Raw genomic sequence first — 22072 nt, 5'->3', positions numbered from 1 at the left:
TATACTCAGTCTACCTACAGATAATGAGAAGTTTGTGGTATTTTGTGATGCGTTGAAGCAAGGACTAGGGTGTGTATTAATGCAGGCGGAGAAGGTGATAACATATGCATCTAGGCAGTTGAAAGAGTATGAACAATGCTACCTGGCGCATGATTTGGAATTGGTAGCAGTAGTGTTTGCACTGAAGATATGATGACACTATCTTTATGGGGAGAAATGTGAGATTTATACGGACCAAAAGAGCCTGAAATACTTCTTTACTCAAAAGGAGTTAAATATGAGGCAACGACGGTGGTTAGAATTAGTCAAGGACTATGACTGTGAAATATTATATCATTTGGGGAAGGCGAATGTGGTGGCCTACGCCCTAAGTCATAGAAGCCAAGGGCAAGTAATGGCTATAAGAAATATATCTGCCAAGTTGATGGAAGAAGTATAACGAGCAGGTATAGAGTTGATCGTAGGGGGATTAACAAACTTGACTCTACATTCAACTTTGTTAGAAAAAATTAAAGAAGGACAGAATAATGATTCACAAATACAAAAGTATAAACAAGGAATCTAAGACGGAAATAGCAAAGATTTTAATCTCAGTTACTGTGGAAGAGTGAGATATAAGGAACTAATATGTGTGCAAGCTGATTTAGAGGTTAAGAAGGAGATTTTTGATGAGGTGAACATTACTCCATATTCTTTACACCCAGGGACTCTGAAAATGTATCAATACTTGAAGATGTTCTATTGGTGGCCTGGAATGAAGAAGGACGTAGTGGAGTATGTCACAAGGTGCCTCACGTGCCAGCAAGTCAAAGCAGAGCACTAAAGATCGTCTGGTTTGTTGCAACCGTTAAACATTCAAGAATGGAAGTGGGAAGAGATTTCTATGGACTTTGTGGTGGGGTTACCTAAGACCACAAAGCAACATGATTCATTCTGGGTGATCATTGATAGATTCACGAAGTCGACACACTTTATACCTGTCAAAATAGTGTTCACAGCAGAGTAGTATGCAGAGCTTTACGTGCAAGAAATTTTGAGAGTTCATGGAGTACCAAAGTCAATCGTTTCGGATAGAGACCCGAAAATCATGTGTAAGTTCTGGGAAGGATTACAGAAAGCGATTGGTACCAAGTTGAAATTCAGTAAATCATTCCACCCCAGACAGATGGGCAGACAGAAAGAACGATACATATTCTAGAAGACATGCTTAGAGAGTGCATGTTGGATTTCGGTGGATCATGGAGCAAGTACCTTCCATTGATAGAGTTCTCATATAATAATAGTTATCAGTCGACTATTGGAGTAGCACCATACGGATGCTCCACAAAAGGAAATGTAGATCGCTGATTCATTGGGTTGAGACAGGCGGATGTTAGTATTTAGGCCCGGAGGCAGTATGAGAAATGAACGAAGCTATTGCCAAGATTAGAGTGGGCATGATCGCCTCACAGGATCGACAAAAGAGCTATGCTGATCCTAAGCGTAAGCACGTTGGGTTCCAAGTAGGGAATCATGTATTCCTCCGTGTTTCGCCTATGAAAGGAATTCAAAGATTTGGCAAGAAAGGAAAGTTAAGTCCTCGATTTGTTGGACCATTCGAGATTTTAGAGAGAATTGGGGAAGTGACTTATAAGTTAGCTATGCCCCCAGCTTTGTCAAGAGTGCACAACATTTTTCATGTGTCCATGTTACACAAGTATGTTTAAGACCCGTCCCACATTCTTAGTTTAGAAGGTTTGGATATGCAACCAGACCTATCATATGAAGAAAAGCCAATAAAGATTCTTGGTAAGATGGAAAAAGCATTATGGATTAAGACGATCAGGTTAGTCAAGGTCTTTTTGAAAAATGGCTCTACCGAAGATGCAACGTGGGAACTGGAAACTGATATGATGGAGCAATACCTAGAGTTGTTCAGATAAATTTCCAGGACGAAATTTCTTTTTAGGAGAGGATAGTTGTAATATTTGCTTCTACTTGTAAGGGTATTATGGTAAATTGTATGATATGATGTGTTTAATTATATGAACTAGGGTATGCATCAGTTATAGTCTATGTTTATTTTATGTGTTCCGTCAAGCAATCCACACGCATTACCTTCTTCAAATATTAGGGGCCAAATTACAATAGAAGTTGAATTATGGGGGTCAAAGTAGAATTATGGGTTTGGTTAGAAAGTGTACTTATGAGAAGTTAAAACTATTGTTTTTTAATGGAAATTAATACAAAGGGTTTAAGTACTTATTAAGGAAAAGTTAGAGGTTGGGGAAAGTAATGTAATTTGGTTTTATACAACTAAAATCATATTAAATAATTAAATAATAAGTAAAATAGGTTTAGAGGTCGTACAATTTTTCAGACTTCTGGTTTTGGGCGATATACGAAAGGGAAAAAAGACCAAGAACAATGTCTCATTCTTGATTTGAGTCTTGAAGCCTAAGGTGCTGGAGGAGATAATTAATTTGGATTTTGAAGGGCTAGGAGATCTCATAAGGAGAAAGGATCTAAGCTTTGTGGCTGAGATTTTGATTGTAAGTGTGCAAACCTTAATGTTTAAGTATTGAGACTGTTTTTTATTGTTTATGACATTATGAATGTTTACTATAGGTTAAGGATTGATAATATCTAGGTTTCTAGGGTTAGAAACATGTTAAGATAGTCGATTTGATGATTTGGGATTGAAGTTTTATGATTTGGTTCGATTCTTAGGTTTAGAAATCGCAACTGTGATCTCTAAAAGTAGAGACCTAGTGCGACTGCGCCCAGCCCTGGTGCGACTGCGGTACATAGCTGGATTAGCCTCACGCTCTGTGAGCGCGACCGCGCCAGTTTCCCAAAAACACATATTTTAGAGATTTGAATGCACCCTATAGATATAAGATTGTACACTTTCAGAGCTTTATGTAGTAGAGTTTTAAGACTTTCTGATGGGATGACTTAGCTTTAAAAAGAATATGAGTGTGTCTTAATATGGTTTGGTTTTGGTTGGAGATTTTAAACTTTGATGTTATGTTCCATGTTTAGGCTCGTTAAGGATACTTGAAGATATGTGTTAGGGTGTGTGGATTGCTGCTACTTTTAAGGTAAGAAGCATGGACACCTGCACACAGGGTGTGCGCTTGACGTACTCTATGGTAGCAATTGTTTTATATGATATGTTTATGCTAATGTATGAATATGCCTGTGTATTATTATGTTTAATAGCATACATGTAATTGTGGTTTATGTGTTTTATGCGTGCTTACGTTTTAAAATGCATGTCTACGTTACAAAATTGCATGCTTATGATATGTTGAAATTGCATGCTTACATTATACGGTACTTGTCCAGCTCAGCTTGGGCTATGTTATTTTATAATTTATGCTATATTTATCTTTATTGTTATTGTTTTGAACTCCCAATTATGGTTATGGGGCTGTGTCCTACACAACTCTTCTTGCTAGGCTTTGCCTCATGGGTACTCTATGCTGTAGGTAAAGGCAAAGATGTGGTTACTACGCTATAAGTTGGAGAGCTTTGGCGGAGGGTGTACATGTCAAGGATTTAACGACCATAAGGGATCGCTCCTACATTGGGAATTTATGTATTTTTTTTAGAATAATGTTTAGTTTTATTGACTGGATTTAAAGTTTGTTTATTTTACTTTATTGATGATAACTATGAAACTCCGGAGTTTCATTCTCCTTAATCATTTGGTTTGTATCTACAATGAATTTTCTATAAATAGAAGAGTATTTTTTTTATTTCAAAACTCAATTATGGTAATAGTCAATTGATGCTTCGAGAAATTGGGGCGTTACATATAACCTTTGTGTTCATGACAATACCCAATGAACAAACACATAGAGGAATGAAACTGAAGTTTGTTTCGTATGGTCTAAGATGGGGATAGCAAGCAAACCCAATTTTTTTAAGAAAGGTATAGTCAGGTTCATCATTGAACATTTTTGAAAAAGGAGACTTACCTTATAGAAATGGAGTTGGTAATCTATTTATCAAATAGACAGAAGTATGAAATGCTTTCCACCAAGATTGAAGTGGTATTGAGGCTTGAGCAAGCAATGTGAGACCCGACTCAACTATATGTCTGTGTTTATGCTCTACACACCCGTTTTGTTGGCAAATATGCGGACAAGGTTTTCGAAAAAGAATACCATGCTCAGCTAAAAAAGATGGAAAATTCAGCTAAAAAGAATACCATGCTGAGTAAGAATGCTGGAGATCGTTGCATCATATTCAATAGGGAGACCTTGAAGCACATACATGATAAGGTCATCCTCTAAGATCCTTTCTTTGCTGACTGGAGTTGAGTCTTGACCTGCATTGGACGAGCTTTGCTGTTTGAAGATAACAAAGTCTCCAGTGCACGCCAGATTTTATTGCTAGTCTTGCATCTGACTACATGAGAGAGTATCAGAGGCGTGAGAGATGAATGAAGTCACTTGAGGAGGAGCTGATCTTCACGAAAAAGTGGGAAGATATTGCATAGCTAATACCTTCTCTTTCTTGTATTATATATGGTTTGATACAAGAAGTCAAATATTACCTAAAATATCTTGCACGTTGCATCCGATCACCAAATTTGTATAACAGCTCAGCTACACATATTAGGTTGCCCGACAAGAAAGAATATCTAAAGAGCTATTTCAAGTTTGATTAGTCTTGACATATTCATACTTATAGGCAAAGCAAATTCATTATTCGAATTATTACATAAACATAAATTATAAGACGTGATACAAACGCAGACACCACAAATATTTTCATCAAGATTAATCGCCTACTGGCCTCGTGTTACATTACATATATCACTGATAAAAGCATCAAGGTTACTGTCAGAGGAACCACCTTTAGCAATGGCTCGTTGACACGAATCTCTAAGTTCTCCAGCTCTTTTCCTAATCTCTTTCCCCACATCACTTTCAAAATCCATGAACTTTCCCACAAGTTCAGCAATCTCATCTCTTTTCATTATCAAATTTTCATCACTACCCACCTCTCTCTTCACCCTCAACCCAACCTTCCACTCCTCGACAATCTGCCTACTATTCGGAACTTGGTCTAAAAACAGAGGAAAAGTAAGCATAGGAACACCACCAAACACAGCTTCCAAAGTAGAGTTCCACCCACAATGAGTCCAAAACCCCCCAATAGAAGAATGACACAACACCTTCAATTGGTCACACCATGCCAAAACCAACCCCAACTCGCCAGATCTCTCTTGTAAACGAAGAGCTTCAGATCGAGCAACCCACAAGAATCTAACACCACTAGTTCTTAAACCAGCAGCGATTTCGTCCATTTGGGTACTCGAAACCGAAAGAAAACTGCCCAAGGAGATGTATAAAACGGACCCATTTGGCTGTGAATCCAGCCATTGAATACAGTTTTGAGAGGTTGAAGAGCTGTTGTGTTGATCATGAAGGTCTAAGTATGGAATAGCTGGGCCTAGTGGGTAAACAGGGAAAGAAAATTCTGATCTTAGAGTGTTTATTGATTGAGATTCAAGCTCATAAACTGAGGTGAAGAGAAGAAATTGAGCTTTTGAGACCTGAGCTATACAATCCAAGGCTAGTTTCAGAACCTTTTGGTCATTTTCTCGGAGTACTATTTTAAGATCTTCTATTTCCCAAGATGAGAGTCCTGGCATGTCCTCCAAATTCTTGTCATCACTATAATCTATATCACAAAAGAAAGCTATTCAGTATAACAAGAAAAAACAAAATTTTGCTGAATTACATTGTCGTATGAAGATTTACTTACTGGATAAAGAGTCAAGGGGGATATTGAAATCGTTATTTTCAGAGAAAATATTGAAAAAATGCAACATTCTGAAAAAGGAGGCTGACATGGTCCAAGATAAGGCCACTGGAATATTCCTTCGTTTGCCAACATTGATTCCCCAGAGTACTTCTATATCAGCTATGATTACAGTCAACGGCGTCGTTTCGAGGAGGCGATCCAGGAACTGGTCAAAAGGAGCTTCCATGTTAGTCATGACAGCTTCATAGAAGGCTGGGAAGTCGGCGGCTTTTAGCCGCTCCGGTGGGACGACGTTGGGTATGGAAGCGAAGCGGATATTAGCTGGCTTGTCATCGGAGCCGATGTAGCCGAGCCACTCCTCGGTGACAGCGAAGGTGATGAGGATGTCTGGTTTTTTGGAAGCTAGCAACTTGCAGAGGTTCATCATGGGGTTGATGTGGCCTCGTCCAGGAAAGGGCATCGCCACCACGTGGCAGATGGTGGCCGGTTTTGGTTCGTTGCCGAGGGAAGTCATCTTCGTGCACTACTTTCCTAGGAATTTGTATTAAGATTTGGTTTCACACATCATGTTTGCAGAGATTAGTTAGGTTGATTTAAAGAGTATTGCAGAGAATAAAACTGATATATATTTTTTATTTAGTTTTTGTCGAGACATATTACATGATAACTTTCTTTTTCTAAAGAATAATGCACTCAAAATATGTAGTGCCTCAAACATCCAAACCAATCATAATCAATTACAATTGTATTGAATTGCATTGGATCTTGGATCTGGTGGTGTTCTACGATAATTAAAAACTAATTAAATCCAATTACATATAATATATATTAAAAATATTTAATTATTTATATATTTTTTTAAATATATTTAAAAAATATATATCTCTTTTAATATATTATTATTGGCTAGTTATTTGTCCTTACCTCTCTTACTTTTAATATTATTTCAAGTTTTTAGTTGAATTAAACTTGTCAAGTCAATAACTTTATATAGTTTGAACTTAATAAATAGTATTTTTTAGTTTTTAAGTAATTTTTTTTATATATTTTTAAGTTAATATTAAAAATCAAGTTCCAACTCAGTTTCGAAAAAAAGAAATGAGGATCCAACATGAAATTTAATTAAAAAATCAAACAAATCCAATTAGTAATTAAATTATATTGGATTTTAATACTTAATTTGGTTGGATTGAATTAGTACAAAAATATTGAATCAGATCGAATATCTACTCTTAATTTATACCATATATTTGTTCAAAAAAAAAAATATACCATATATTAATCAACCTCTACAATTTTGAAATCAAAAGGGTAATTTGACTCTTCTATTGTTTGCATTATCAAACAATCAAAGAAAGTTGGCAATAAACTAAGACTGCTAGTCACATTTTATTCCCTACTTTGTGGAATCCAATAAAATTTAGGCATGGGAAAATGGGGCAGTGAGGCCGGGTAGGGCGGGGCCCCGACCCAACAGGGCATCTTTGCCCCGGTAAAAACGGGGCGAAATTCAAGGCAGGACACTGCCCTGCTTTGAATTCAAACAGGGCGAGGCAGCCCCGCCCCGCTATGAATTTAAGTGGGGCAGGGCCACCTCGCCTCGAATATTTTTTTTCTATACTCTAACCCGATTCTCTTATGCTACTTATATACATAGTACGTAAAATTGACATTTTATATATGGTTTAGAATATCTTTAATTCTATATAGACTAGAAAGAATTATAAATATTGAAAAATATGTTTTATATAATTCATCCTTATTCTTGTATTTATTTTGTAAATTTTAAAATAAAAAAACAAAATATAATATTTGATGGTGTAGTTGATACTAAGTGTAAAATATAAAGATTATAATAAAAAATAATATTTAGGCTTAGGGAAAATTCTAAAAATATAATTTAATGTTTTTAAAAAAAATGTTAAATGGGGCAGAGCATACCCGCCCCGATTAAGCCAGGGCGGGGCGACCCGCCCTACTCAAAAAACTAATCGGCGCGGCGCGAGGCGGAAGCGGGGCGGGCGTCCCATTTACATGCCTAATAAAAATGATATCTTCTGCTAAAAGAATAATTTCATGATTTTTACATTATAATCAATTATATTACTGAAATATTCATTCTAATAAAATAAACAAAAAAAATATAGAAGACTATTTGGATTAAAGGGGTGGAAAATAGAGTGCAATTATCCCTCCTCATAAACCTTAACATATATTTTTATTTCCATAATAGTTGCTTGATGAAGAATAATTAGATAGTTCAAATCTAGATTAAACCTTCCACTTATTAATTAAGATTAAAACAACTTAATTAATTTAGCTTACTTATGTCCATGTCCATGTCCATGGAAAATGTCCCTAATAAAAGCATCAAGGTTTGAGTCAGATGATCCACCTTTGGATATTGCTTTACGACATGCCTCTTGAAGCGCCTTCACTCTTTTACTCATTACTTTTCCATCACTACTCTCTTTATCCATAAACTTCTTAACAAGCTCTGCTATTTTATCTCTTGTCACCAAACCCTGATTAGCAGTCATTGTCCCAGCTTTTTTTATTACATTATACCCAATTTTCCAATCATCAACAATTTGCTTGCTATTTGGGATTTGATCCCAAAATATAGGGCAAGTCAACATAGGCGCTCCAGAGAAAACGGCTTCCAAAGTAGAATTCCACCCACAATGAGTCCAAAATCCACCAATAGAAGCATGGCACAACACCCTTAATTGGTCACACCATGGCACCCCAAACCCAATATCATCACCACAGGTACCTTCTTTGATCTTTGAGACGTTGTCACGTGCCACCCACAAGTACCTTGTGCCACTGTCATGTATTCCAGCCACGATTTCATCCAATTGGGCAGTTGAAACTGAAAGAAAACTCCCAAGTGAGATGTATAAAACAGACTCTTGAGGTTGAGAATCTAGCCATTTGAAATAGTCAGCTCCATCAGAATGAGTTTGAAGCTGTAAGTGAGGTATGCTGGGTCCAATAGGGTACACTGGAAAGGGAAACTTGGCCTTTAAAGTGTCAAAGACTTGGGATTCAAGCTCGTAGACTGAGGTGGACAACAAGAATTGTGCCTTGGAAACCCTAGAAGTAGCTTCCTTGGCTATGTTTAAGACCTTTCGCCCTTCCCCATCGAAAATCGTGGGAAGATCTTCAACGCGAATCGTAGGGATCCCGGGTATGTAATCCACAATTTCATGTCCACGCACTTTGATACAAAAGAAAAAAATAATTAAAATTAAAATTATTTCTTAAAATTGTTTTCACTTAACCTTCAAAAGTCCATTAATGATAAGATTTTATAATAATTTTTTTTTGTCAAAATAAAATTTTATTATTAAATGCATAAATGATTAAGTTTATTGATAGTAGTGGCGAGGAAGGCTAAGTAATAAAAGTAGGGTTGGTTTCATAAGAAAACAATTTTTATACCATAAACAATATAATCAGTCATTTGAAATTAGTTTGGCAATCTTTTATATTATAAGTTGATTTTTAAATTTCACTTGTTCAATTCTTGAGGTTCCACGTAAATTAGATTAGTTTGAGCAGACTTTTTGTTATTATTATTATTTTTTTTATTTGTTTCCTTCACAACTAAGAGCTAAGGATGCCATACAATTTATTGTTACCATCTGAATAGGGTGGAAAAAAGCATTCTAACAGAAAAAAATGACAAGAACGAAGAATAACTACCCCACATACACTACTAGAAATACAAGCTTCTACTTCATTTTTTACACAAACAATAATTAAAAACCGAAGTAAAACCTTCTAAATAGGTTTTTACTTCGCTTATGGGAATGATGCTTGAAAAAAATAGGCTACTACTTCGTTTTTTATAAAAAAATGAAGTAAAAAGAGCAATGAGATAAGGGTCGTGTTTGGTTGGCACACCATAGCGGGGCTTCCACATCAGTTTTTATGAAAGAACCGAAGTAGAAAAGTGTACGTACCAAACAGGGCCCTTACTTATTGTGCAACCCTTTTACTTCAGTTTATATATAAAAAAACGAAGTGAAAAATGGATTTTCCACTTCGCTTTTTATATATAAACCGAAGTAAAAGAGTTTTATAACCTTATTCCATTTCACTTCGACATCATTTTCCTCTTCTCTCTCTGAAGAAGAAACCCAGAAGCAAAAAAAGTTGTTTCTGGTCGTACGACTGATGAGGGTTTGGTTTTCTAACATTTTTTTTGTTTTCCCACCATTCTTGACTAGTTTTCTTGCTAAAAAATTTAAGTAATGGCTAACAATTGATTTATTTTCATTTTTTAGGAAAAAAGAAACGCTTTGGCAATGAGTCTATTTGGAGTTCGAAAATGAGGTTTCCTACATGATTTTGATTAGATTTTTAGGGTTCATATATGTTCTTGAGCTTCAAAATAGGTATGGATCGTTCAATCTTTGGTTGTATGATTTTGTTTTTAATTTTTTATATTATTATCAGACTTTTTGTTTTTATATATAATATATTTTTTGTTATAGTTTTTTATATATAATGTGTTGAATGAGTTGTTTGTATTATTTTTTTTTTATATTATTTTGATTTTAATTAGGTAGTGTTGTTGCTAATGTTAGAACTTAAAGAACATAAAATGCTTAGATTATTAGTGACTTATTTTTGCTTTCTTTAACTAGTTTGACATGCTATTTCATAATTATGTAACTATTTTTTTTTAATCTTTTTAATAGTCTTGTTGATTTAGTGGTGAGCTTGGTGTTGAGGGATATGATTGTTTTAAGAAAGAGGTGTTTAATTTGAAAGCATATGACTTGTTATTTCAATATTTAAATATAGCTTCAATATGTAGTGTTGTTGCAAATGTTAGAACTTAGAATGTTTGGATTATTAGTGACGTTTGATCTTATTTTCTATAACTAGCTAGCTTGATATGTTGTTTGATGATTATGTAATTAGTTTGATTAATTACGTAACTAATTTTTATTTATTTTTGTTTAAGCTTTTTAGTAGGGTTGTTGATTTAGTGGCCAATTTGGTGTTGATTTCGGGTGACTTCAAGAGTAATATTGGAGGTGGGTAATCTTTAAATTTTATTTATTACTATCGCAACATTTATTTATAAAATTATAGTTAAATCATGCATATATTGAATTTAGTAAAGTAGGTTATGGGAATTTTGCGTGTTGACGGTGATATAATGATAGAATTATGTGTGTTAATTTTTGTGTATGTTTGTATTGAATTTATAGGTAATTATGAAATTGGGATATGCTATAAAAACAAAGGAAACTATGCCATTTTTTTTTTGGATTTTATGAATTGTTTTCATTTTTAGATTTGCACATCATGTTGGGATATTCTATGTGTTATTTACAGGTTTTGAAATTTTGGGATATGTTAAAAGCAATTGTTATGTTGCCGAAAATTTTTTAGACTTCGAAAATTTAATAATTAAACTTCTATTATGTTGGATGTCTTAGAAAAAGAACTGGGAGTAGAAGAAATTGTAGTGTTTTAAAGTAAAGTAAAGTAAGTGTTGTTATAAGTTACTAATTAAATCAATCATTGATTTGTTTTGTAGAATGAACTAAAAAACAAAGTTAGTAGTAGTCAAATCGTCGCTAAGGGTTGGGATGATATCTTGCCAAAGTTAGTAGTAAGCCTATTTTGTTTATAAGTTCGTTTAGTTCTAAGTTTAGTTTTATGTCAATGTATTAATGCTTAGGCTATCTTACTTAAGTACTTATATCAATGTATAAATGTCTATTGTACCTAAATACTTATAACATTGTATAAATGATAGAGTTTTTTGTTTTCATGTCTCTTTTTAACTTGTGTCCATCCTTATGGATGACATTTCTAATGAATGGAAGTTAACTTAATTTCATTATAAAAAAATAGAATTAATTCCAATTGAAAATATATATAAATTTAAAATTAGGCCAATAAAAAAAAACAAGAATTAATATCCAATTTTATTAAATTTGATTAAAAAAAGAAGGAGACTTTCTACTTCAGTTTTTATGTATAAACTAAAATAGAAAGTAGGGAATCTACTTCAGTTTATACATAAAAAGAGAAGTAGAAAGGTTTATATAGGTCACACACTTAATTGTTCAAACATTTCTATTTCGCTTTTTATGTATAAACCGATGTAGAAACCCTACTTTCTACTTCGGTTTATACATAAAAACCGAAGTAAAAACCATACTTTCTACTTCGGTTTATATATAAAAACTGAAGTAGAAAGTTCATTTTCCACTTCGGTTTTTCACCACCTTTTACTTCACCCCGAACTACTTCGATTGCGAATTTATGCGAAAACCGAAGTAGTTCCACCTTAAAAACCGAAGTCGTAGCCTATTTTTCTTGTAGTGATATTTTCAGTATGGTGAAAGCTATAATATTAGCATAATTCACTCTCTATCATGTTCAATATATATAATAATTACTTTATTCATTTTAGTTTTATATACTAATTATATATAATTTTATTATATTTACATAATATTAAATATATCATATACTAAAATATTAGTATAAATAACTAATATTTTATTTTTAATGTAGCATGTATAGATATATAGTTAACCTATAAGGATAGAGACTGTGATATTCTAGAAGCTTGCTCTTCGCAAGTTAGTTTACTTGCGCCTAAGGCCACCTGCCAGGTTGCCCAAACTGTTCGTATAAATTGGTTAACTACTTTCTTGTGTTAACTGCTTTCTTGATAGCATTGAACTTAGGCGAGTTCCAAGAAAATAGTAAGTGGTCCCTTTACAAGGAGTGTGTGCTTTGTGACTACAAGAAAAAACAGCTTTTGCAGCGAAAGTATTTGCAGCGTTATAAATTTACCACAAATAACTGTTATAATAAATGCCATGGATTTGAAATTTTTTTTGCAGTGAATAAATCACCGCAAATAATGGAAAGAAAAGGCGCGAAATACTCGTGTGTGCATTATTTCAGGGGGTAACTGCATACTTATTTGCGGCGAATAATATGCTGTAAAAAAGTTGAAAAGTCACGAAAAACATGGGCAAAAAGTTTGGTGGGAAAAGTTTGCGGGCATTATTTAGCTTAATATTAGCGGCGAAACTTTTCGCCGCAAATGAAGATATTTTTAAGGGTTTTAGTGGAACGGCAGTGTTTTCCTGGTTACTGATTAAAGTCATTTATTTGCGGCAAACAGGTAGGGTATATGTGGCGAAAATTTTCGCCGCAAATAACTTCCTCGATATATTTTCCAGACCCCCTTCTTCTTCCTCTTTTCTGTCTCTCTCTCTCTCTCTCTCTCTCTCTCTCTCTCTCTCTCTCTCTCTCTCTCTCCTATTCGATTCTCTGCAACTCCAACCTCCCATCCCCCAACCGCGGCACCTCCAATCCCACTCGACCCCAGCCGACCCCACCCCAACCCCACCTCGACCCCATGGAACGTCATTTTCTCTGTGTATCCCTAAAAAATTCTTTAAAATGCATTTTCTTAAAAATCCAAAAAAAAAAATCTCACTGTCACTTCCAACCACGACCTTGTGCTCCTCCACCACGACGATGACGACAACGACTATTAACTTAGGTATATTCACTTCCTCAATTTTTTTATATATTTTTTGTATCCCATTTTATTTCGTTGTCGCCACCACAATTGCGACGATGCCGGAGCAATGCTGCAACTCTAGAGAAATTGCCACCACCACCTCGCCGCCGCTTATACATCTTAGCCGAGGTATATATATGCATATATATATTTGTTAAGTTAATAATATGTATAAAAAATCATTAAGTTAGTAGTTATAAAAATGATATGTTGTTTGGATTAATGATTTTTATATTAAGTTAAAATTGATATTGAAAGTTTTATGGTAATTCAATTTATAAGTTTTTATTTTTAGGACAAAAGTTTGATGTTAGCAATATATTAATAAAATTATAATGTTGATTTGAATTATTTTACTAATTTATTGTATTGAATGTGCTGTATGTTCTGGGAATGGATTTAAGTGTTTTTTGTCGGGTGTAAATTTTGGGGATAGTTAGAAATATAGATGTTATGTTGCTGAAATTTCGGTAAATTTTTAATTAATTAAATTATAGAATAAATTAAACTTTTTAGTAATAAAATTACCAAATAATTATTATAAAATAAAAGTTTAAATTAGTGTAAAACTAACTTAATTAAATAATTTATAAGAATTAAAATATTATAATAAATTAAATTTGAACATTTAAAGAAATAATTTTAAAATAAAAATAATTAAAAAACTAAAAATATTAATATTTAATAAATTTTAATTATAAATAATTAACAAATAAAATAAAATATTAACAAATAAAATAAATAATAAAATTAGATTTTTGTAATTGTAGAAGTAAAAACAATAATAAGTAAAAAACTAAAAAAATAATTAACAATTTTATCTATAATTAATTTAAAAAATGAAATAAAATTTTTCGTTTATAAATTAATATCAATCATTATAAAATTAATGTAAGGCTTAATTAATTTAATAATTAATTCAAATTAAACATTAATACCTAAAATAGATAATAAAGTTAAATTATATAGAATGAAGTTGAGAAATAATAAATTTAAATATTAAATTAATTATATGTAATGATTTTGAACTTAAACATTATAAATATATATGATATAAGGAAATGTCATAAAACTTAACAAATCATAAGACATCATAAGATCATTTTTTATTTGTCTTGCTTTTCTTTTGGTAGTAAGATTTTATTACTAAAGATAGAGTAGAACGACTACTATCACATAGTGATAATTTTTTTTAATTATTTGTAATTACTAAATACCTTAGACTCGTTCGGAGAGGCTGAGTCAGTAAGGACTCTTAAATATACCTCTTTGAATTATCCGGGACTTTTTATCCACATGGATGTTTGGGTATGTGTCTCCTTATTAGTTCTTGTAAGTAAGTAGATTTAAATTTAGTTTGCCCACTTATGAGAACTATGGGGAGGTGCTACCGAAATTTGTACCGATATGAAAGAATATTAAGAGTATAGATCACACTATATGTACACAATAAATTTGAATGGGATAGGTTCTTATCCTTATAGAAATGGAGTTAAAATGTGGATTATAGGGAGCACACACACACACACACACGTAGTTTAATGATACTTAATTGTGATTTATTCGTGTATCGTAGATGCTGATCAATAAGAGTTGGACGTTTTTGAGAAATCGTAATAATGATGGGTATTGGAATGGTCTACATGTCTTTATGAATTTGGCAATGCAACACAAAGACTGTGACGAAAATATTAAATGTCCATGTCTGAAATGCCTAAACTTGAGGTTCCATTGCCCGGATATTGTAGAAGGACATATCTTTCGATGGGGTTTTCAAGAAATTTATCAATAGTGGATTTTCCATGGAGAGGTGGACAAAGTTGTTGTCGATGATAATGAAGATGCAGATGAGATGATCGACGTCATTGGCGATTTCATCTTACCGGCAAATACAGAGGAAGCAGATAAGGCAAAAGGCAGTCGAATGGGTCAATATTACGATGAGTTGTTCATAGAAATTGAAACTGAGTTGTACCCGAGTTGTAATTGGATATCATCCCTTAACTTTTTGGCAAAGTTCATGCACTTGAAAGTTAAGGGGAAGTGGCAAAACAATTCATTCGATGAATTGTTGAAGTTACTAAAGTTTGCATTTTCGAAAGATAATAAAATTCCTCCAATACACTATGATGCCAAAAGAAACTAAGTTAGGGTTGGAATATCAATCAATTCATGTGTGTAAATATGATTGTTGCTTATTTTACAATGAGCATGCAACTAAAGATTCATGTCCAATATGCGAGAATAATAGGTGGAAAAATGAAAGGACGGAAGGGAAAAAAGTTCTGCATAAAGTGATGCGTTACTTTCCATTAACCCCCGGGTTAAAACAAATGTATAGCTCAAGTCATACAACAAAGGACATGGTATGAAATTATACGGTAAGATCGAAAGAAGATGGGGAGATGCATCATTCTATTGATGGGGCTGCTTGGAAAGACTTCGACGTCAGACATCCAGAGTTTGCAATAGATGCTAGAAATGTTCATTTATATTTGGCTACCGATGGGTTTAATCCATTTGGAAACAAGAGTCTATCGTACAGTATGTGGCCAGACGTTTTGACCAATTATAATCTATTGCCATGATTGTGCATGAAGGAGTATTTCATGTATTTCCTAGTAAGGGCATAGATGTATTTCTAAGACTGTTGGTGGGCGAATTGAAGGAGTTATGGACTAACAGAGTTGACACAAGAGAAGACAGAAAGAATGAATTGTTTAAGATGAGAGCGACACTTTTGTGGATGATTAATGATTTTCCTGCTCGCAGTAGTTTGTCTCGATGGAGTGGGCAGGGATACAAAGCTTGTCCAACATGTAATGAAGATGCTTCATCTATCCGAGTGATTGGTAAAACATCTTGTGTTGGTCATAGGCAGTTTTTGGGAAATAATCATAAGTATAAAAATAACAAAGAATTTGACAGCTAAGTTGAGAAGAGAGATTGCCTAAGACAGTTTACTTGCCAGCAAATTTTAGAGCAAGTTAATGCTCTACCACCTAAAGTTCTTGGTAAACATGACAGTTTTGGGGGTGTGAAGTGCGAACGAGGTGCATATGAAAATAATTGAAGGAAAAAAAGAATATTCTATGAACTTGAATATTGGAGTTAAAACCAGTTGAAACACAACCTGGATGTGATGCATATTGAGAAAAATGTATGTGACAGTCTCCTTGGAACATTGTTAGAGTATGATAAGTCTAAGGACACTACTAATCCAAGAAATGATTTGAAGAAAATGGGATGTAGGAAAGAGTTGTGGATCTACAAAGATCAGAACAAAAGCATATTGAACCCGCATGCTCCGTACGTTTTGATTGTTGAACAGAGGCGCCAATTTTGTCAATTTCTAAAAGGAGTAAATTGCCAGATGATTTTTGTTTCAATCTGAAGAAAAAAGTAACTGATAATGACACAAATATTATTGGGTTGAAGTCCAAGGACTATCATGTGATAATGCAATGGTTGCTTACAGTAGGTGTTCGAAAGTTTCTACCAAAATTCATATCAGGCACAGTCATGGAATTATGAAATTTCTTTAAACAGTTATGTTCTAGGACGTTGAACGTAAAAGACATGGAGAAAGTAAAACAAGATTTTATTATCATTTTATGTAAGATGGAGTTAATTTTTCCTCCAGCATTCTTTGATATAATGATCCATTTGGTGTTGCATCTGCCTGATGAAGCTATATTAGGAGGGCTTGTATTTATTAGGTGGAAGTATAATTTCGAAAGGTACATGAAAAACTTAAAAAACTATGTCAGGAATAAAGCTCGTCCAGAATGGTCTATAGTAGAAGGATATGTTGCAGATAAGGCTTTGACATTTTCTCCATGTATTTCAAAGGTGTTGTAACAAAATCTAATCGTCTTGATCGGAATGAAGATATAGTTTATGTCCCACGACAACTTTCAGTGTTTCAACCTCAATGTCATCAACTCAGTAAAAGATATCTAGTGAGTTTAGTTCAGGAGACCCGCAACATAACTGAGTGGTTCATTCTCAACAATTCTTCTGAAATTCAATGTTATTTGGAGTAAGTTCTTTAATAAAATTAAATTTGGTGATCTGTTATCATTAATTCTAATATGTCCACTATGTTAATTAAAAGTTAACACCTAATCGAGATCCGACAACGTCCTCTATCTGTTAATCATGGGGAGTTACAGAAGAAAGAGTTTTGTACATGGTTTCATAAGAAGGTAATTTGTAATTACCAAATTATTTACTCAAACATTGTAGATCTTTCTATTGTCCAGAATCTTAATTTAAGTTTAATCTATATATAGATGTTTGAGTTGCACAAACTCGGGTCACCTGACTGCACATATGAATTACTAGCTTTAGCATCTGAGCCAGATTTTCTTGCCCATTCCTACCAAGCTTGTATTGTGAAGGAGGTTCGAATTGTGACACATAATCGAGATTAGAATCACATTACACAAAATAGTGGATAATCTGTTGCTGGAGAAAAATGTTTGACATTTTATGACCAACTTGAGGAAGTATTGGAACTATCTTATACTGGTGAATATAAAGTAGTATTATTTTGGTGCAAATGGTTCAATACTGTCTGAGCAGGAACAAATAAATTACTAAAAATAATATTACTAGTATAGATGTCATTGGTGAATGATATAAAGATGACCAGTATATACTTGCTATCCAAGCGAAGCAAGTTTTCTATCTTGACGATCTGGTGAAATGTTGATGTTGGAAGGTGGTTCAAGATGTGAATCATAGACATGTTTGGGATATTTCGGAGGCTAATGAAGTCATCACTAATATTGATGTTGTCCATGATGAGAAATCATCAAATTTCATCCTAACTATCGATTTGGGAGTGTTGATTGTGCAACAGTCTAACGAACCAACTCAACATGTTGACGTTGTGTCTCGTCCTTCTACTACTAATCAACAAGACCATGACAGTGGCGATGAAGGTTTTATTAACGATGATGATGAGGATGATGATGGTGAAGAAGGCGGAGCAAATGATGAGGAATAATTTTTTGAATACATTAGTGATAATTTAAATCCCATTAATGTAGCTTCAAGTAGTGATGATAGTGATTACTTTATGTAGTAGTATTTTGTTTTCATACATGTAACAAAACGTTATGTTTAGAAATAATAACATGTCTCTTTTTATTAAGCCAATGTGTGTCTCACATTAACACTAACTAATTTTTTTTCATATTTCAATAATATATTTTTGTTATAAATATATCAGTAGACGTCGCACGCTCTCATGGTGGAGATGCAGGTTGTGATCCTCTCCCTGATCCTACTAGGATCCCTTCATCTTGTGAGTCAGGTAATGAAATTTAGTATTTTTTAATTTTAAAAAATTAAGTGATCGATTTATTATTATTTATCAATGTTTTAATTTTGTTTTATAAATAAATAATGCGTAAAGGGCATGGAGGAGGAATGGGCCAGGAACTCGAAAAGGTGAGGCGCAAAGTTGGCAAACCACCTCTAATAACTTTTGACCCAGACACTTATAAGTCATTGGGTAAGCATGGAACATGGTTCACACGTTTAGTCAGAAATACCGTAACTAGCAAATTACCACCATATTTTCTGAATTGGAAATCAGTGCCTGATCAATACAAACAATTGCTTTATACCAATGTAAATGTAAGTAATTCAAATATATATCTAAATAATATATGTTTTGGAGGTACGCCGTTTTACTAATATTTTTTATTTTCAAAATGTAGCATTATTTTGATATAGCAAGGCGACCAGACTATGATCATATTATTGAGGCTATAGATGATAATGTTATCGTCAAATATCGTGATAGGAAAACGCGTAGAAAGACACACTTCAAGAAAGTTTATGGTGGTGATAAGAACTTTGAGAGGGCCCTCAACAACCCCCACAGTGGTGTTAATGCTGAAGATTGGAAATAATGCATTGACTTATGGTTGGATGAGAAATCAATTAAATAGGCCGAAAAGAATCAGGCCAATAAGGATATAATGAAGTATCCTTCTACCCAAGGATTGAAGTCGTTCGTGGCAGCCCGTCACGATAGAGTAAGTAACAAAAAAATTATTAATTTTCTTTATTAATAAATTATTTATCTAATAAGTTATTTTTTTGTCAAGTGAATCCGGAATCTGGGAATGTACTGGGTTACATTGAAAGTTTGAAGCAATTCCACACCCGCAAAGATAAAGAAGAATTCGTCAATGAGTAAGTGAGAACAGACTATGTAAGAATTATCTTATTGTTTGACCTTAAAATCACTATAGTTTGGATGTATTACTGATATTTTTCTGTAAAAAATAGGAAATGATGTACAAAGATTTTGAAGCGCAGAGCCAACAAGTCATGTCTTCTATTTCTGATGAAGGAAGCACGGTTGATGAAAGGATGATCATGAGAAAAGTGTTGGGTGAACGTACTAGGCATGAACGAGGAGTTGGTCGCACATTAAAGGGGAAAAAAGCCTCCAACAGTTAATCTCAAGCTCGGGCATAGTCATTGTCATACACCCAACCTGTTCAATCCAATGATAATAATAGCATGATGGGACAGACGATGACTAACTTGCTGAGACACTACAAAGTAGATATTGAGTTCCTGTCTCAGGGCCTTCCTCCTGAATCCCGCCTACCACCTCAAAACAATGAGATCAGATATGAAGTAACTCAATGGTGAGAGATGTATGCAGCTACACCTTCACATGCTCCATTACTGCCTCCATATATGTTCGGAGATGATGCGCCTACACATGTTCCCCCGCCAGTCCCGTCTCAATCTACATTTAGAAATGACGTGTCTTCGTCAGCACCTCTGCCACGATCTCCACCGCCCTTGATCATTCAGTTTCCAGATGACAGTGACGATGATGATGCAATCAACTTAGGATAGATTATATAGTTATGTAAATAATAATGTTTATTTGTTTTAATATTATTAAGACAATTATTAATATTAGATTGTATGGTCTTTTTTCTTATCAATTAATGGAGACTACAATTCTAATTATAAATTTTATTATATATTAAATTTGATTTTTTTCAATTTTTTTTATTTCTCTTATAATATTTGTGGCGAAAATATATTGTATTTGTGGCGAATTGTTCGCCGCAAATAAGAGTCATATAAGACACATCAACCATTATTTGCAGCGAATAATAAGATTATTTGTGGCGAAATATTTTAAATTTTCACCGCAAATAAAAATCAATTACAACAAAATCTAGAATTATTTGCAGCGGTATTTTCACCGTAAATAATGAGGTTATTTGAGGTAGACATTTTTTTGCCGCAAATAATAGTATTTACAATAATTTTTTGTGGCGAATTATTGAGGTATTTGTAATGGAATTGATCGCCACAAAAATCCTAATTTTTTGTAGTGTGTGAGGAAGATATTATCTTGGAACCTTGGCTTATGAGTTTGAGAGTGATGTAATCTACTTCAATTTTTTGTCTTTCCCTTTTATTGTTTATCACTTTATTTAGAATTCTTCTGTAATTTTAGTTTTTTTCTTTGCACATACTTGCCCAAGTTTCTTTTGGTTGGATCAATTATTGTCACTCACTCAAAAAAAGTTGACTAAAGAGCCGTTTCCTTGTTGCTCATTATTAATTAGCCCCTTCCTTTTTTCAAAGTGAGTATCTTCTTTATTATTATTTTTTTTTTAATTTTTATTTATAGCCCTCCTTTTCAGTTTGACATATTAAAAAAGAGAAAACAATTACTACTTTTATCCAATGAGGACCACGCATGCATGGCAGACAAAAGATCGAAGTATAGTACAAACCGTGATACTCTACCGACCCACTAAATTTTTTTCTATTCTGAATCAATTTTATGAAAAAATAAATAACACCATAACCATCACTGTTGTAGTAATTTATATAAGTTTTTATTTATATTATTTTAATTAATTTTGTTTTAAATTTTAATAAACTGTCTATTGAGTTTTTTATTTATATTATTTTAATTATTTTTTTCATATTTTAAATTAAATTTTATTTATACTTTGTTAATGTCTAAATAATTTTTAAATAAAAAATAAACTTTTTCAAAAATTTAAGTATTTAAATATTTAGATGTTAATATAACTTAAGTATTTTAATCGTCAATTTCTTATTTAGTTACCGCCACATCAACAATTAATACAAAACTTAACAATATGTACTGCCAATTTTTTTGAAATTATGTGTATTTACTATAAAATTTTAAGTATTTAAGTACTTGAAAAACAATAAAACAATTTTTTTTAAAATATTAAGTATTTTAGTTGTGATTTAATTTAATAATAATAATAATAATAATAATAATGCACGCTCATTAATACATTTCAACATTGTCTTAAAAGATGCTTAATTAGCACCATGATTCAAATATATTGTTACCTGAAAATTATGTCAGGTATGGTTTTGTCTTTTTTGGTAGAAATGTTTTTTTTTTTTTAGGAATGGTAGCAATGTTTTAAATTTGTTGTAACTTAATTATTTTGGTATGAAATAAAAAGAGTAAAAAAAAAAGGTCATTATGGTAGAATTAATATACGCACGCATACCTGATAGATCGATTGGGAAGTGACCGTTTTGCTCGACAAGCTCAAAATGACGGAGCACCGAAAACACCGACGCCGACATGGGCCAAAGCGAAGCCACTGGAATGTTCCTCCGGTTCCCAACACCGGTCATCCAAATCAAGTAGGTGTCGGCTATGATGACGCTAACTGGAGT

The 22072-nt window shown here is 33.3% G+C and overlaps 2 protein-coding genes across 13 annotated transcripts; one reads left to right on the top strand and one right to left on the bottom strand.

Annotated features, from left to right (window-relative positions):
• Positions 1-4638: 4638 nt before the first annotated feature.
• On the bottom strand, positions 4639-22039 carry LOC133792747 (UDP-glycosyltransferase 87A1-like). Its single transcript, XM_062230668.1, has 3 exons — positions 21901-22039; positions 5764-6294; positions 4639-5679 (listed from the first exon to the last, which is right to left on the bottom strand). The coding sequence occupies exons 2-3, from the start codon at positions 6275-6277 to the stop codon at positions 4781-4783; spliced, it is 1413 nt and encodes a 470-aa protein (XP_062086652.1). The 5' UTR covers positions 6278-6294; positions 21901-22039; the 3' UTR covers positions 4639-4780.
• LOC133792748 (uncharacterized) lies at positions 8503-21996 on the top strand. 12 transcript variants are annotated; one of them, XR_009874267.1, is made up of 9 exons: positions 8503-8956; positions 10059-10169; positions 10745-10817; positions 12938-13471; positions 18582-18665; positions 18768-18991; positions 19075-19395; positions 19468-19555; positions 19652-21996. XR_009874267.1 is itself a non-coding variant. In XM_062230675.1 (9 exons), the coding sequence occupies exons 2-7, from the start codon at positions 10117-10119 to the stop codon at positions 19267-19269; spliced, it is 1155 nt and encodes a 384-aa protein (XP_062086659.1). In that variant the 5' UTR covers positions 8503-8956; positions 10059-10116; the 3' UTR covers positions 19270-19395; positions 19468-19555; positions 19652-21996. The 12 variants fall into 12 exon arrangements, 8 of the variants coding, with proteins under 8 accessions (XP_062086659.1, XP_062086655.1, XP_062086653.1 ...); XM_062230675.1 differs by having other exon boundaries at positions 10753-10817; XM_062230671.1 differs by having other exon boundaries at positions 10753-10817; positions 11327-13471.
• Positions 22040-22072: the final 33 nt, after the last annotated feature.

The sequence above is a fragment of the Humulus lupulus genome, chromosome 7 (assembly GCF_963169125.1).
Source record: "Humulus lupulus chromosome 7, drHumLupu1.1, whole genome shotgun sequence".
In the NCBI taxonomy this organism is placed as follows: Eukaryota; Viridiplantae; Streptophyta; class Magnoliopsida; order Rosales; family Cannabaceae; genus Humulus; species Humulus lupulus.
This window is presented reverse-complemented; position numbering and strand designations above follow the sequence as displayed.